The 10,866-nt window shown below is 39.3% G+C and overlaps 1 protein-coding gene across 1 annotated transcript; it reads left to right on the top strand.

Moving 5' to 3' along the window:
- Positions 1-1,242: 1,242 nt before the first annotated feature.
- PCNP (PEST proteolytic signal containing nuclear protein) lies at positions 1,243-5,405 on the top strand (the record flags this gene model as incomplete). Its single annotated transcript, XM_009579764.1, has 4 exons — positions 1,243-1,463; positions 3,442-3,516; positions 4,026-4,081; positions 5,024-5,405. Coding segments are annotated over 4 exons (482 nt in total), but the record flags the coding sequence as incomplete, so codon positions are not given.
- Between the last annotated feature and the right edge of the window lie 5,461 nt (positions 5,406-10,866).

The raw sequence follows: 10,866 nt of genomic DNA, 5'->3' as shown, positions 1-10,866 counted from the left end.
TCCAAAAGTGAATAATAAATCCATTTTTGTTCCAATCACTTATTATCTTGGTAGCTAGAAGAGTGGGGTAGAAAGGGTATATTCTGCTGCTTATGATTTGGGAAATAGCAGAAAAATATATATAGATGGTGTCCCTAGTTTTTCTTTCTCCTGATGTTGTTTGCTTCCTTTTTTTCTCGGAGCTACAGTCTTGTTGACCCTCAGTTCAGGCTAGGTTCTCTCCCATTGCTCTGTCTTAATAGCTTTTTGCTGTTTGAGAGCAGTGCAAAGAGCTTTCTCCCCTGATGGTCTGAATTTGCTGTGTGTGGAGGGTCCTGTTCTCCACTTGATAGAATGAGGAACTGGTGCTAGCTCCAGTTTTTCTTAGGCTGATAGTATGAGCACTTTCCTGTCCATTCCCCAGTGCGTGTGGTTTTTTTTTTTTTTGCTTCTGCTACTGCAGTGATTTGCTTATTACAGCAGCAGAGAAATGTATTTTTGCTGAAGCATTAACTATGTTCAGTATGAGTTTTCCAAGGACGCCTTTGTCTCTTGGTGTAGCTGAAGAAGCTGAGTGTATAGGAATGAAAATGTGATTTGAGTGTTTTTTCTCTGTGGATCATTGTTCAGCTGCTGTGTTTTCCATGAGTTTATACAAAACCAGAAAAGATGAAATCTATATATATGTTTTTCTAGTGCTGATTCCTTCCTCAAGCAGAGCTTGGCAGATTTATTACAGATGAGATGCGGACAAGCAGTGACTTGAAACATGATTGAGACAGCCGGCCTCACTGTAGTCACTTCCATGATTTTAGAGTTGTGCCAGACAAGCCTAGAGACTGGCATGGACATGTTTGTGTAGAAATTCAGTAGAATAATTTTATCTTAGATTATCTACTGTAGATTTGGAATTGGGATTCCAATTATGAAAGCTTATCTATGGCAACTTAAACCCTAAAAAGATTTAGTCATCTACATTTAATTTACTACATGAACTTTGACTTCCATACTAAATAAAGAGATGGTGCTTCAAGATTGTTTTCCTGGCTCATACACAAGAAGTTCTTTACAAGTAGTGGAGTGCTTGCAGTTTCTTCTCCTCTTTGTGTTTTGCTGTCTGCTAAATGTACACTGGTGGAAACTGCTGTCACTAAAAACACCTTACCTGTTGCACCCAAAGTATAATGCTTTTTGAGGTTGCTGCTCCCATCAATCTGCTCAGTAAAAATAGCTCATCTTGGTAAGTTGTTTCGACTTCACCAGGACCTGAAGAAGAGGCAGAAAAACCTGTGAAAACTAAGACTGTTTCTTCCAGTAATGGAGGAGAAAGTTCGAGTCGCAGCGCAGAGAAACGGGCAGCTAATGAAGAAGCTGAAGACTTCACCACAAAGCCTGCTCCTGCCAAAATGTCCAAGTTTGGATTTTCCATAGGCAGTCAGACAGCAAAGAAGGCATCTGCAATATCCATCAAACTAGGAGCAAATGTAAGTTGTTTGAGGGCTTTTAATTTTAAGGGAAGTGAGGCAAAGGGGGAAGTACTTTGGGGAGGCTTACCTGCAGAAGGAACACCTTGAATTACATGTGGGTAACTTGTGGATAGAGTTTAAGAAAGCATTGCAGGGCCAGCTAGTCATGCATGTGTAAGTACTTCAAGGTGATTAATACCAGGTCAATTGTCTCAGGAAGCATAAGACTTGATTGAAATGAACTGTAGATCTTTGACCATACAGAATAATTTTGTAATGAGATTTGATAAGTCTGGAGGGAAATGAGGGAAATGAGCAGACTTGTTAAACTGTTCAGGCTACTTTGAAATGAGTGCTTGGAGCTTCATTGTATAGGATGCTTAAAGCTACAAGAAAGGAAGTACTCTTCTAGATGGGCTTAATAGGTAATCTTCCACTCCAAAGATCTTATTTTAGCATGGGGAACTACAGTTTATTTTTCAGTGACTTTGCCTGTTCTTTGCAAGGTCAGTATGATTCATTTATACTATATGCAAGAGATGAGACTTCGTTACATAGGTTCCTAAGAATTGTGATCTCCTTTATTGTCCAGTACGAGGTATCCTTGTGCTTGTTCGGATGTGAATCTGATGCTTCTCTTTCCTACCAAAGTAGTCCTCTACTAGCTTGGGCAAGGACTAGCCAGATGCTGCCTCTCTATTTAATATAATTAATTTACACTTCCCACGTACCACTGTGATGAATACATTATAAATCCTTGCCTGAATTAAATTCAAACTGTAATCATGAAAGGCTTGCACCTGCAATGCCAGCATTTTACAGATCTGCAAAAGATGAAAAGAGTGTTCTTTTATTTTGAGATGGGAGGGAGATGTGGGCTGGCAGCATTCTAGGGTATAAATGCAATCAGGTCAGCTCAGACTTTGGAAAAATTGACAAAGCTGCCTTCTCTGAGCCGCTAGCAAGCTCCGATTTCTCATGTAGAAAGGTACGTTCAGTGGCAGTAAATTTGGCTCAGGATTTCTGGCTCACTGAATTTAGTGGGTGACTGACAGTGCACCAGATTGGACAGTGCTGAAACTTACCCTGTTTCTTTTTAGTCATTTTTACTCACTTAGTATGTTACCCATTCCTGTGGAGCTGATGCTTTAAAAATTGGCACAATATTTATACGTTATACACTATTGGTGAGGAATAGCTGTAGACAGTTGCATAAGGACTCTGCTGCAGTATCAGCTTCGAAACTATGAGTGTATATGAAATAATCACCAATAAAGTCAAAATGGAGGAAGCACTGTATGTGATTGATTTAGATAATTGGTAGTACTGTAGAAGCGAACTGTTACGGATGACTTAATGCTTTCCTAGTGGTCTCGAAGTTACTTTCGATATCTCTGCTGTATTACATATAACAGTTGTGAGTTTGATAGCTTCTTACACTTTAAATAGAGGAAGGTATTTTTTGGAAATCAAAATAATACTTTTTAAAGGAGCCTTATATTAATTGGACTGTGTGATGCACCCTAATGCCAGTTAAAAAGTGTTGAATTGTTTTAAGCCAGAAAGCTGTTATGTTGTTAAAAGACAAGAAGATAAACATATTCGTCTTCCTGGCACTGATGGATAAGAATACTCCAAAAGAATAATGGAAACAGTGACATAGTAAAATTTTGGATACCACAACTTGTCAGGTTCTGATTTAATTGTTCATGTTGTGCACCAGTGGCTGCATACCCCTGCAGTGTACTAGAAAGTTGACCTCCTTGTGGGGAATTGTAATGTGAGAGGGCTTGACTTGCTTTTGAGAGTATATCACAAATGAACAGCCATTTTCCTTTTCATTAGAGAGAAATCTTTATCTGCTTGATTCAAACAAAAACACTTTTGCCCCTCTGCCCCTTTCAGTGAAGATGTTTGACTTAATTTTACCAAAATACCAAGGGTAGGTTTTTTGAGTCAGTAGACTTACTTTACTTGTGCATTTGGTCTTTTTCAGAAGCCTAAAGAGCCTGTTCCAACCCTTGCTCCAAAAACCCTTTCTGTAGCAGCAGCTTTCAATGAAGACGAAGATGTGAGTAATAAGCTAGTGATCAACACAACTTAAAGCACCGTTGTGGGTTCGAGTTAGGCAGAGCGCGTCGGTCATTTAAGGTTCTTTACATAAATGTCAGGGAATTTCAACCGAGAAACATCTCTTGTGTTTCTGTTTAAGAATGTTCAACTTTGTAGCTCTATGTTGGTTCAAGAAATCATTAAAGTGCTGATAACTTTTCCCTGAAAATGAGATGTGCAACATAATTTGAATTAATGGTTGCTTTCTCTGGGCTTGATAAAGAGGAGGCGAAGAAAAGTTGTGCTTCTTCTGGTTTGCTAAATATTTTATTGTTGTGTCACTGCTCCATCTTACACAGAGGTGAACAAAGGAATTTGTATTTCTTTCTATAACCTTGTAGAACCTCTGTTTTGTCTTAAGTCACTTTGCTTTCCTGTAGGGCTGTAGTCCATACTTCATCTTGTCAGGCATTTGAAATGTTTAAACGATAGTGGCCAGCCACACTCTGACCTCCTTTCTCTCTGTAGAGTGAACCAGAAGAAATGCCTCCAGAAGCTAAGATGCGCATGAAGAACATTGGAAGGTAGGTCACCTTTTAACTGTGGTTTGGAGAAGGGTGAGTGTGTGAAAATACTTTCTCGAGCACAGGTCAGATCTTGGAGATGGTTTAGAAATATAGGAAGATAGATTAGGTTCAAAAAGTGTTTCTTCAGAAACAAGAAAATTTTAATGTAGATATTTTCTAATGTTTCAGCTGTACATTAAAAGTAGTACATTTGCACTTTGAATCTCACTTGCCGCCTTCTTTCTGGGGAAGAAACTGATTCTATATTAGACAGAAGCTAGCTTTCTTCTTGGGAAGGTAGTAGGTGGGAGTTCCTGCTTGCTACTAAACTTTGTATCTTTCTAGTTCTCCGTTTTGTGAATTGCCCTGAAGTAGGGTAGTCTGCTCAGATTTTTAAACTCCTATGCAAGGAGAAGATGAGAGTCATCTCTTTCAGAGAGACAAAGAATAGCTTGTTTACTTTTAAAACAAATTTATATAATTCTTCTGTTTGCCACAAATTTGAACATTGGGCTAATCTTAAAATAAATAGGGACATTTTCAGAGGAGGCTTCACTTAAGTTAGGGATGAATTTTGAGCATATATATTTTAAAGCTGTTTATCGTGATAGACTGCTTTTAAAGTCAGTCCCCTGGCAGCTCGCTACTGTTCAGTGGGGTTTTGACTCCAGTAGCAAATTTGGATCCTCAATTTTGTAGCCCTTGCAACAAATTCGTCACAGCTGGCAGCAGTTACTGCCACTCCCACCTCCTCTGCTGCCCCATCTCATCATTCTGTCTTGACGTGCTACAGAGAGATCAGTTCTGTGGCCAACTTAGGGTTGCTAATAGTGAGGACTCCTGATGTAAGGTAGTTTCTGGTGGCAGGTTGGACTTGAAATTGGTGTTTTCAGTGTCGTGTTGAACAAACTACTATAGTTGAACTGACTTTTTCAATTGATCTTGTTTTACTTTTCACAGGGATACACCAACCTCAGCAGGACCAAATTCCTTCAATAAAGGAAAACATGGTTTTTCTGACAACCAGAAGCTATGGGAACGAAATATAAAATCTCATCTTGGAAATGTCCATGACCAAGAAAATAACTAAATGATGTTGATTGAGAGTTGGGTGTTTGGGGGGAGGGGAGGGTGTAACGTTAAAGGAACAGTTTCCTTTTTTAAGAATGATATAAGACTATCTTTGGAGCCACTTTTTTAAGATTTTGAGTGGTACACTAATAACTGAGTTTGAAATTAGAGGTAATTTATGTTTTGTATACAAATTTCAAGGCATTTGCTAATTTTGTAGTTCCATGTGATTAGTTTCAAAAGGTTACAGATAATAAAGAAATTGGAGTGGTACCTTTTTAAGATTTTTTTTTTTTTTTTTTTTTTTGGTCAGTGATTAATTAAGGTGGATGAAAAAGGTTACTGTCTCTTTAATCAGGTTAACGTTGAATGCTCTGGCATTCTCACTTCTGGCTCCCTCTTCATAACAGGAGAAACAGTTGACTCCTAGGAATACTGCTAAAGAAAGTGAGCATTGTCTTGTGCTAGAAGTGTTACTGGACTATTAATTTGAATATAAACTTATGCAGAAAATAATAAGAACCTGGATTTTTTTTTTCCCTGCAGTCACCTTTTGTTAAGTCTCTGCAAACTAGAAATTATGTTGTTCTGAGTGGCTCTGGTAACTTAGCTCTAATTTGGTTTAAAACTTCATGTAGGATGTGTAACCTTCTGTGGCCTGTTTCATCCTAAGGAAATGGGCCTTGTCTGTATATTAGATACAGTCTGTAAAGAATATTCACTACAAAGGTAAATCAGTATTTTCAGTGTGCTCCTCTTAAATCAATAGCCTTGAGTAGTGCTTGTTAGCATTTTCTTGTAGTACACAAAAGCCACCACCAAAAAGACAAGCTAATGTACATTAAGCTTCACATTTGGTTGAAATATTTTTCTTTACTATGCTTAGAAGGAATAAAAGCCACACCAAAAATCAGTAACTCACTGCTTAAGTATGAAAAATCTAAGATGCACTTTCCCTGTCTTGCAATGTAAAACAAAATGCCTTGATGCCTATGACCTCAGTGGACACTATCAGGTTTAAAGAAGAATACTGTATTTGCAGTCCTAATGCTTCTAACAAGTGTCAACTTCAGAAATAAAACTCTACCTTTTCCTACCTGTCTGCCTCTTGCAGTAATTTTCAACACTGACATTAGTCTGGTCAGTTTACTTTCCTAGCTTTTATACTGCAGAACAGTGCTGTAGGATTTCAAACCTAGTAAGGACTGTCTAAATTTCAGTCTAATTCAGATTGCGTATTTCTAAAACATTTTACTAGCAGAACTAGTTAAACAAAAAGTTATCAACAGCAACACCCCCCCCCCCCCCCCCCCCCCAAACATAAGGTTCTTTTTAAACTCAAATACCTGATAGTGTCGACCACTAAATTAATTTCAGCCTGGAACTGGTTGTAGAATTTAATATGTGAATTGCTTTCATCCTGCCTCTAAAACCTTTCTTCATGCTAAAGTTGAACCTGCGAGTGCAGAAAGGAAAGTGCATCTTGAAGTGTATTTTTTTTTTTTTTTTTTATTTTAGGAAAGCTCTGACCACTTAGACTTTTGAGTTTGTAAGTTCTAAAAAATATTTTTTTGTATTTTTGTATTGTGTGTGTAATCTTTTTTTCTTTTGAAGTCTGATGCAGTTGAATACCTGTAACTATTTTCTTTAAAAGCCTTGTTATAAACGTAACATAAAAACGTATACATTATTTTTTTTCCATAGCAGAAATCTTTGGTTTATTTAAAACAAAAACACACTTTCAGAACTGACTTTCAGGACTTCCGAAACTGATTTGGGCATTACTGGAACTAGGCAAGGCAAAATGAAGCATTTACTCTTCACTTATTTTTACCACATGTGATTATGTTTGTTGAAATAAATTCCTTTAAGATAGTGGTAATTCACAGTGAATAACTATTTTATCTTGCTCCTTAGTAGTTACTTGATACTGTCTTGGTTACTTGTATTAGGAAAAAGAAAAAGGAGCTTTGAGTAAGAATAAGAGGATGACTTTGAGACCTACTCTTTTAGTTAACCTGCCATCAACGTCTTCCACATCTTTGGCTGAAGTAGACATTCATTTCAACAGAATTTCCTGGTACTTCAGAATCCTTTAGGAAATTGCTAGGCAGAACAGCAGACATGCTAGGAAATACCTTCCATGCAAGTGAGAGAGCAAAAGTTATATTTATCTTTCTTACTCCCATGGTCAATAAATGTAATCCTAGACCTTGTGAGAGACTGCAGCAGCTTCTAGATCTCAGCTGAAGGTGAGCAGAGATCCTGCCTCACTCCATGTACGAGATCTGTTCCTTCTCTGTGCTTCACAGAGGAGAATTGATCAGGATGGCCTAAATCCACTCAGGACTGAGTGCCTAAGAATCTTGAATTTGTAGCTGCAAGGGTGTCTGCTGGTGTTTAATGTCTGACGCTTGCAGGAAAGAACTGATCTGAAAAGTATTGTCAAGGCAAACATTAGCTAGAACTTCACTTGAAGTTCTAGGCTTTTTTTACAATAGTTGTGGTCTTTGCATGAAGGCAGTCTTGGGGGTCTGTGTGAGTTATTTTTTTGTTCTTTTTCTACGAATACTTGGGAATCCTAAAACTCGGGGTAAATTGCCTGATTTAGCCACCTTAAGCACTTCCAGGAGATACGCTGAGACCTTTAGCTGCTTAGTATAGCAAGGTATGTATACCTATCAGTGGTTGAAATGTCTATCCATGTAACTTTTGCAGTTTTATCTCAGAAGGCTTATGCTTATTTAGCAGAAAAGCTTACTTAGCACCTGAGCAGCTTGCAAAATGTTCAAAACCTTAGGTGAAGATACAAGTAGTTATCCAGTAACCTTTTCTGTGCCACCCTGCAGCTAAGGCTGCTTATGAGCCTGCTGGGTTGTGAATGGATCCAAATTCATCTAATGCTAACTATATTAATAATAATAACCCCCTCCCAAAACAGTCCCCTACTAGTGGCAGTGTTTCAGGCAATCCTGGGTGTAGCCCCTTACACACCTCGTTTCATTTCTTTAAAAGTATAGGAGGTGCTACAGAATCTGTATTTTATCGGCAGAAAGAAGTACCCAACCAGCCTGTCTGTAAGGTGACTGATGGATGCTATTTGATTTTCGTGGGCTTATTCCTGTGTCATAGATGACCGAATTACAGTATTCAGGCCACTTTGTCAAAACCAACTATCGCATCCTAACGCGACCACCACGGCAGCAGCCACAGCTGCATTCAGGTCTGATGCGCTTGATCCCTGTGTCTGCCGGGTTTGTAGAGCACTTCCTTGTCAGAGCGCATGTGGCTCTGCTGAGTTGGGTGTGCTGCGGGTGGCTTTACCAAAGCTTGGGTTCTGAGGAGGCTTGGAGGAAAGGCCAGCTTTTGAGAAAATGGCGGCTTCTGCTTCCTGAGGAGGCAAGCTGAGGTTTTAAACTATTGGAAATCAGTGGTGTAACTAGCACTCCCTCTAGCCTGCCGTAAGATAGGAAGATAAATCTGAAGAAGCAACAGAATTTCAAGAAGGCTTTTTATCTGTGTAGTTAGTAGCCTTAAAAGGTGTTCTGCAAAAAGAGGTTGGGGTTTTTTTTAATTCATTATAAAATTATAAATTGAGGAATGCTCGGGTAATTCTGCCCTTAAGCTACAGAAGAGAAGGTTACATTCTAAAGTCACCATAATTTGTCTAGTTCCTCTGCCAAGAGACAGTAGAACACCATCAAAGTTGGACAATTAACAATTTGCTTTTTACTTTATCCTATTAATACCTTCCCTATTTCTTCTGGTTTTATTAACGAAGAGATCTCCTACTGTTCTCTAATTTTGATATATTGGCATCTTAAAAACTATGTAGTGCTTGCTTAGGAAAGCTACTTGTGTTTAGTAATTTGGAGCCATTGCCTCAGGATAGATGCATAATTATCCATAGAATTAAAAGCATGAAACATGAACTGTTACACTTCAACTCTGTATATAGCGTGTTAAATTTCTGTTTGTGACCTTCCATTTAAAAGTCCGGAGTGGTAGGAGTCCAAGCAGGATTTAGTTACCAAAGCAAACCTTTAAACTCTGCAGTGTACACTTTTTGTGGTATAGATACATATATGCCAGCTACCCTTTAGGCTAGGTAGAGTGGGTTAGAGTGGCAGTGACTGTCACAGCTAGCAATTAGAGTAAGTATTTTTTGATTCAGTGGCATATAGTGAGATCTTAAAAACCTTTGCTAATCTTGTGACTTAGTTCTTAAATGGGATTGGATTTCCTGATGAGACAGATGCACAAATAAAGCGTTTGTAGTTCTGTAGCAAGAGCTCCACTGAAACTTGACATGAGCCTATGTTTATGTTTTCCTCGCAGTACAAGTGTATTAATTTAAGGTAATGCAAGTCATAATAAAAACATAATTATCTCTCCTTTTCTCCCCCAGCTTTCCATAATTTGTAAACACAGTAGTTGCATATAAAGCGTTGGCTGATGCTCAGTAGCTTGTTATAAAACTGTAATTCTGGCTTTGCTTTTGTGAAGGAAGTGTAACTGTGGTAGCCTTTCACTGTCAGACGTACACCAACCTCTGCTATATAGAGTTGCAGGCACCAAATATAGCAGCTTAGTGTAAAGAGTAATTGCTATACTAGCACATATCTTAGGCTGCGCTTTATTTTTGTTACTCAGATGCTTGTTTAACATGGTCCTGTTCACATGTAAAATTTAAGGCTGTGACAAGAAGAGCTTGGGCTACTACACATCTAAGAGTGCTGAGTAAGTTCATACTGATGTTACCATCTGTAAGGCAGGGCACTTCTTCACCCAAGACAAGAAGTACTGCCCTCGGGACAAAACCTTCATGGGGTGCAAGACAGACCGTTACTTTCTGACAAGCGCCTTCCAAGATAGGCTAGAGTCCTCTGCGTATTCCCCAACAGCCCTGCGCCGGAGGGCGCAGCCAAGGGAGTGGGGGCCTCTCACCTTCGGGGGCTGGCACACTACTGCATGAGAACAGTAAAGAACCGCTTGAGAGGTGCTGGGTTCCCACCACGTCGTCAGCAGCAGCTGTAGGACTGGCTCCTGAATATTATATTGAACGTATACACCATTCCAATGCTTTAGAAATCCATGGCTCTTACTTTTAACAGCCAGGAACGATGTGGTTCTAGCTCCAGTGGAAACAACGGGGGAAAAATTATCCACGCATCACTCTGCTGTTTTTCATCTGTAGCTGCATCCCTATTGAACAATGTTTGTTCAATGGGAGGCCACGTTACTCCTTCAGGGCTCAGCCTTTTGAAACCCCTGTTCTTATTTAATTATATGCTTCCCACTTAGCTTGGTTACCTGTATGGGCTCACAGAAGAGTTAATACGCTAAAACGCTCCTAGGATTGCCCCTAGGCATCGGGACAAACCACAAAAAGTAATCAGCCTTTCTGCAACGCTGACGTCGCCTTAAAGTTGCTCTAACAGCAAAGGGGAAGGCACAGGCCTGTCCCTTCTTTCCCAGGCCAGGAAGCAGCTGTACAGCTCGTCCCTCAGCCAGGAGTGACACGGGAGGACAACGTCCAAGCCAAAACCCCTGCTCAAATATTCGTCCCAGAGCAGAGGCCAAGGCAGTGGGTTTCCTTTCCTCATACAAGTTAATTTTTTGAGACTTTTGCAAAAATTAAGAAATAGGTGTTGCTAGAACTATTCAGACCAGACATCTATATATGGAAGGTTAAATACTGAAGAGGAATATATAATTCTGTAACACTTCCC

The sequence above is a fragment of the Fulmarus glacialis genome, unplaced genomic scaffold (assembly GCF_000690835.1).
Source record: "Fulmarus glacialis isolate BGI_N327 unplaced genomic scaffold, ASM69083v1 scaffold11870, whole genome shotgun sequence".
NCBI classification, from domain to species: Eukaryota; Metazoa; Chordata; class Aves; order Procellariiformes; family Procellariidae; genus Fulmarus; species Fulmarus glacialis.
Note: the sequence above shows the minus strand (reverse complement) of the source record. Positions and strands in the feature narration are given on the sequence as shown.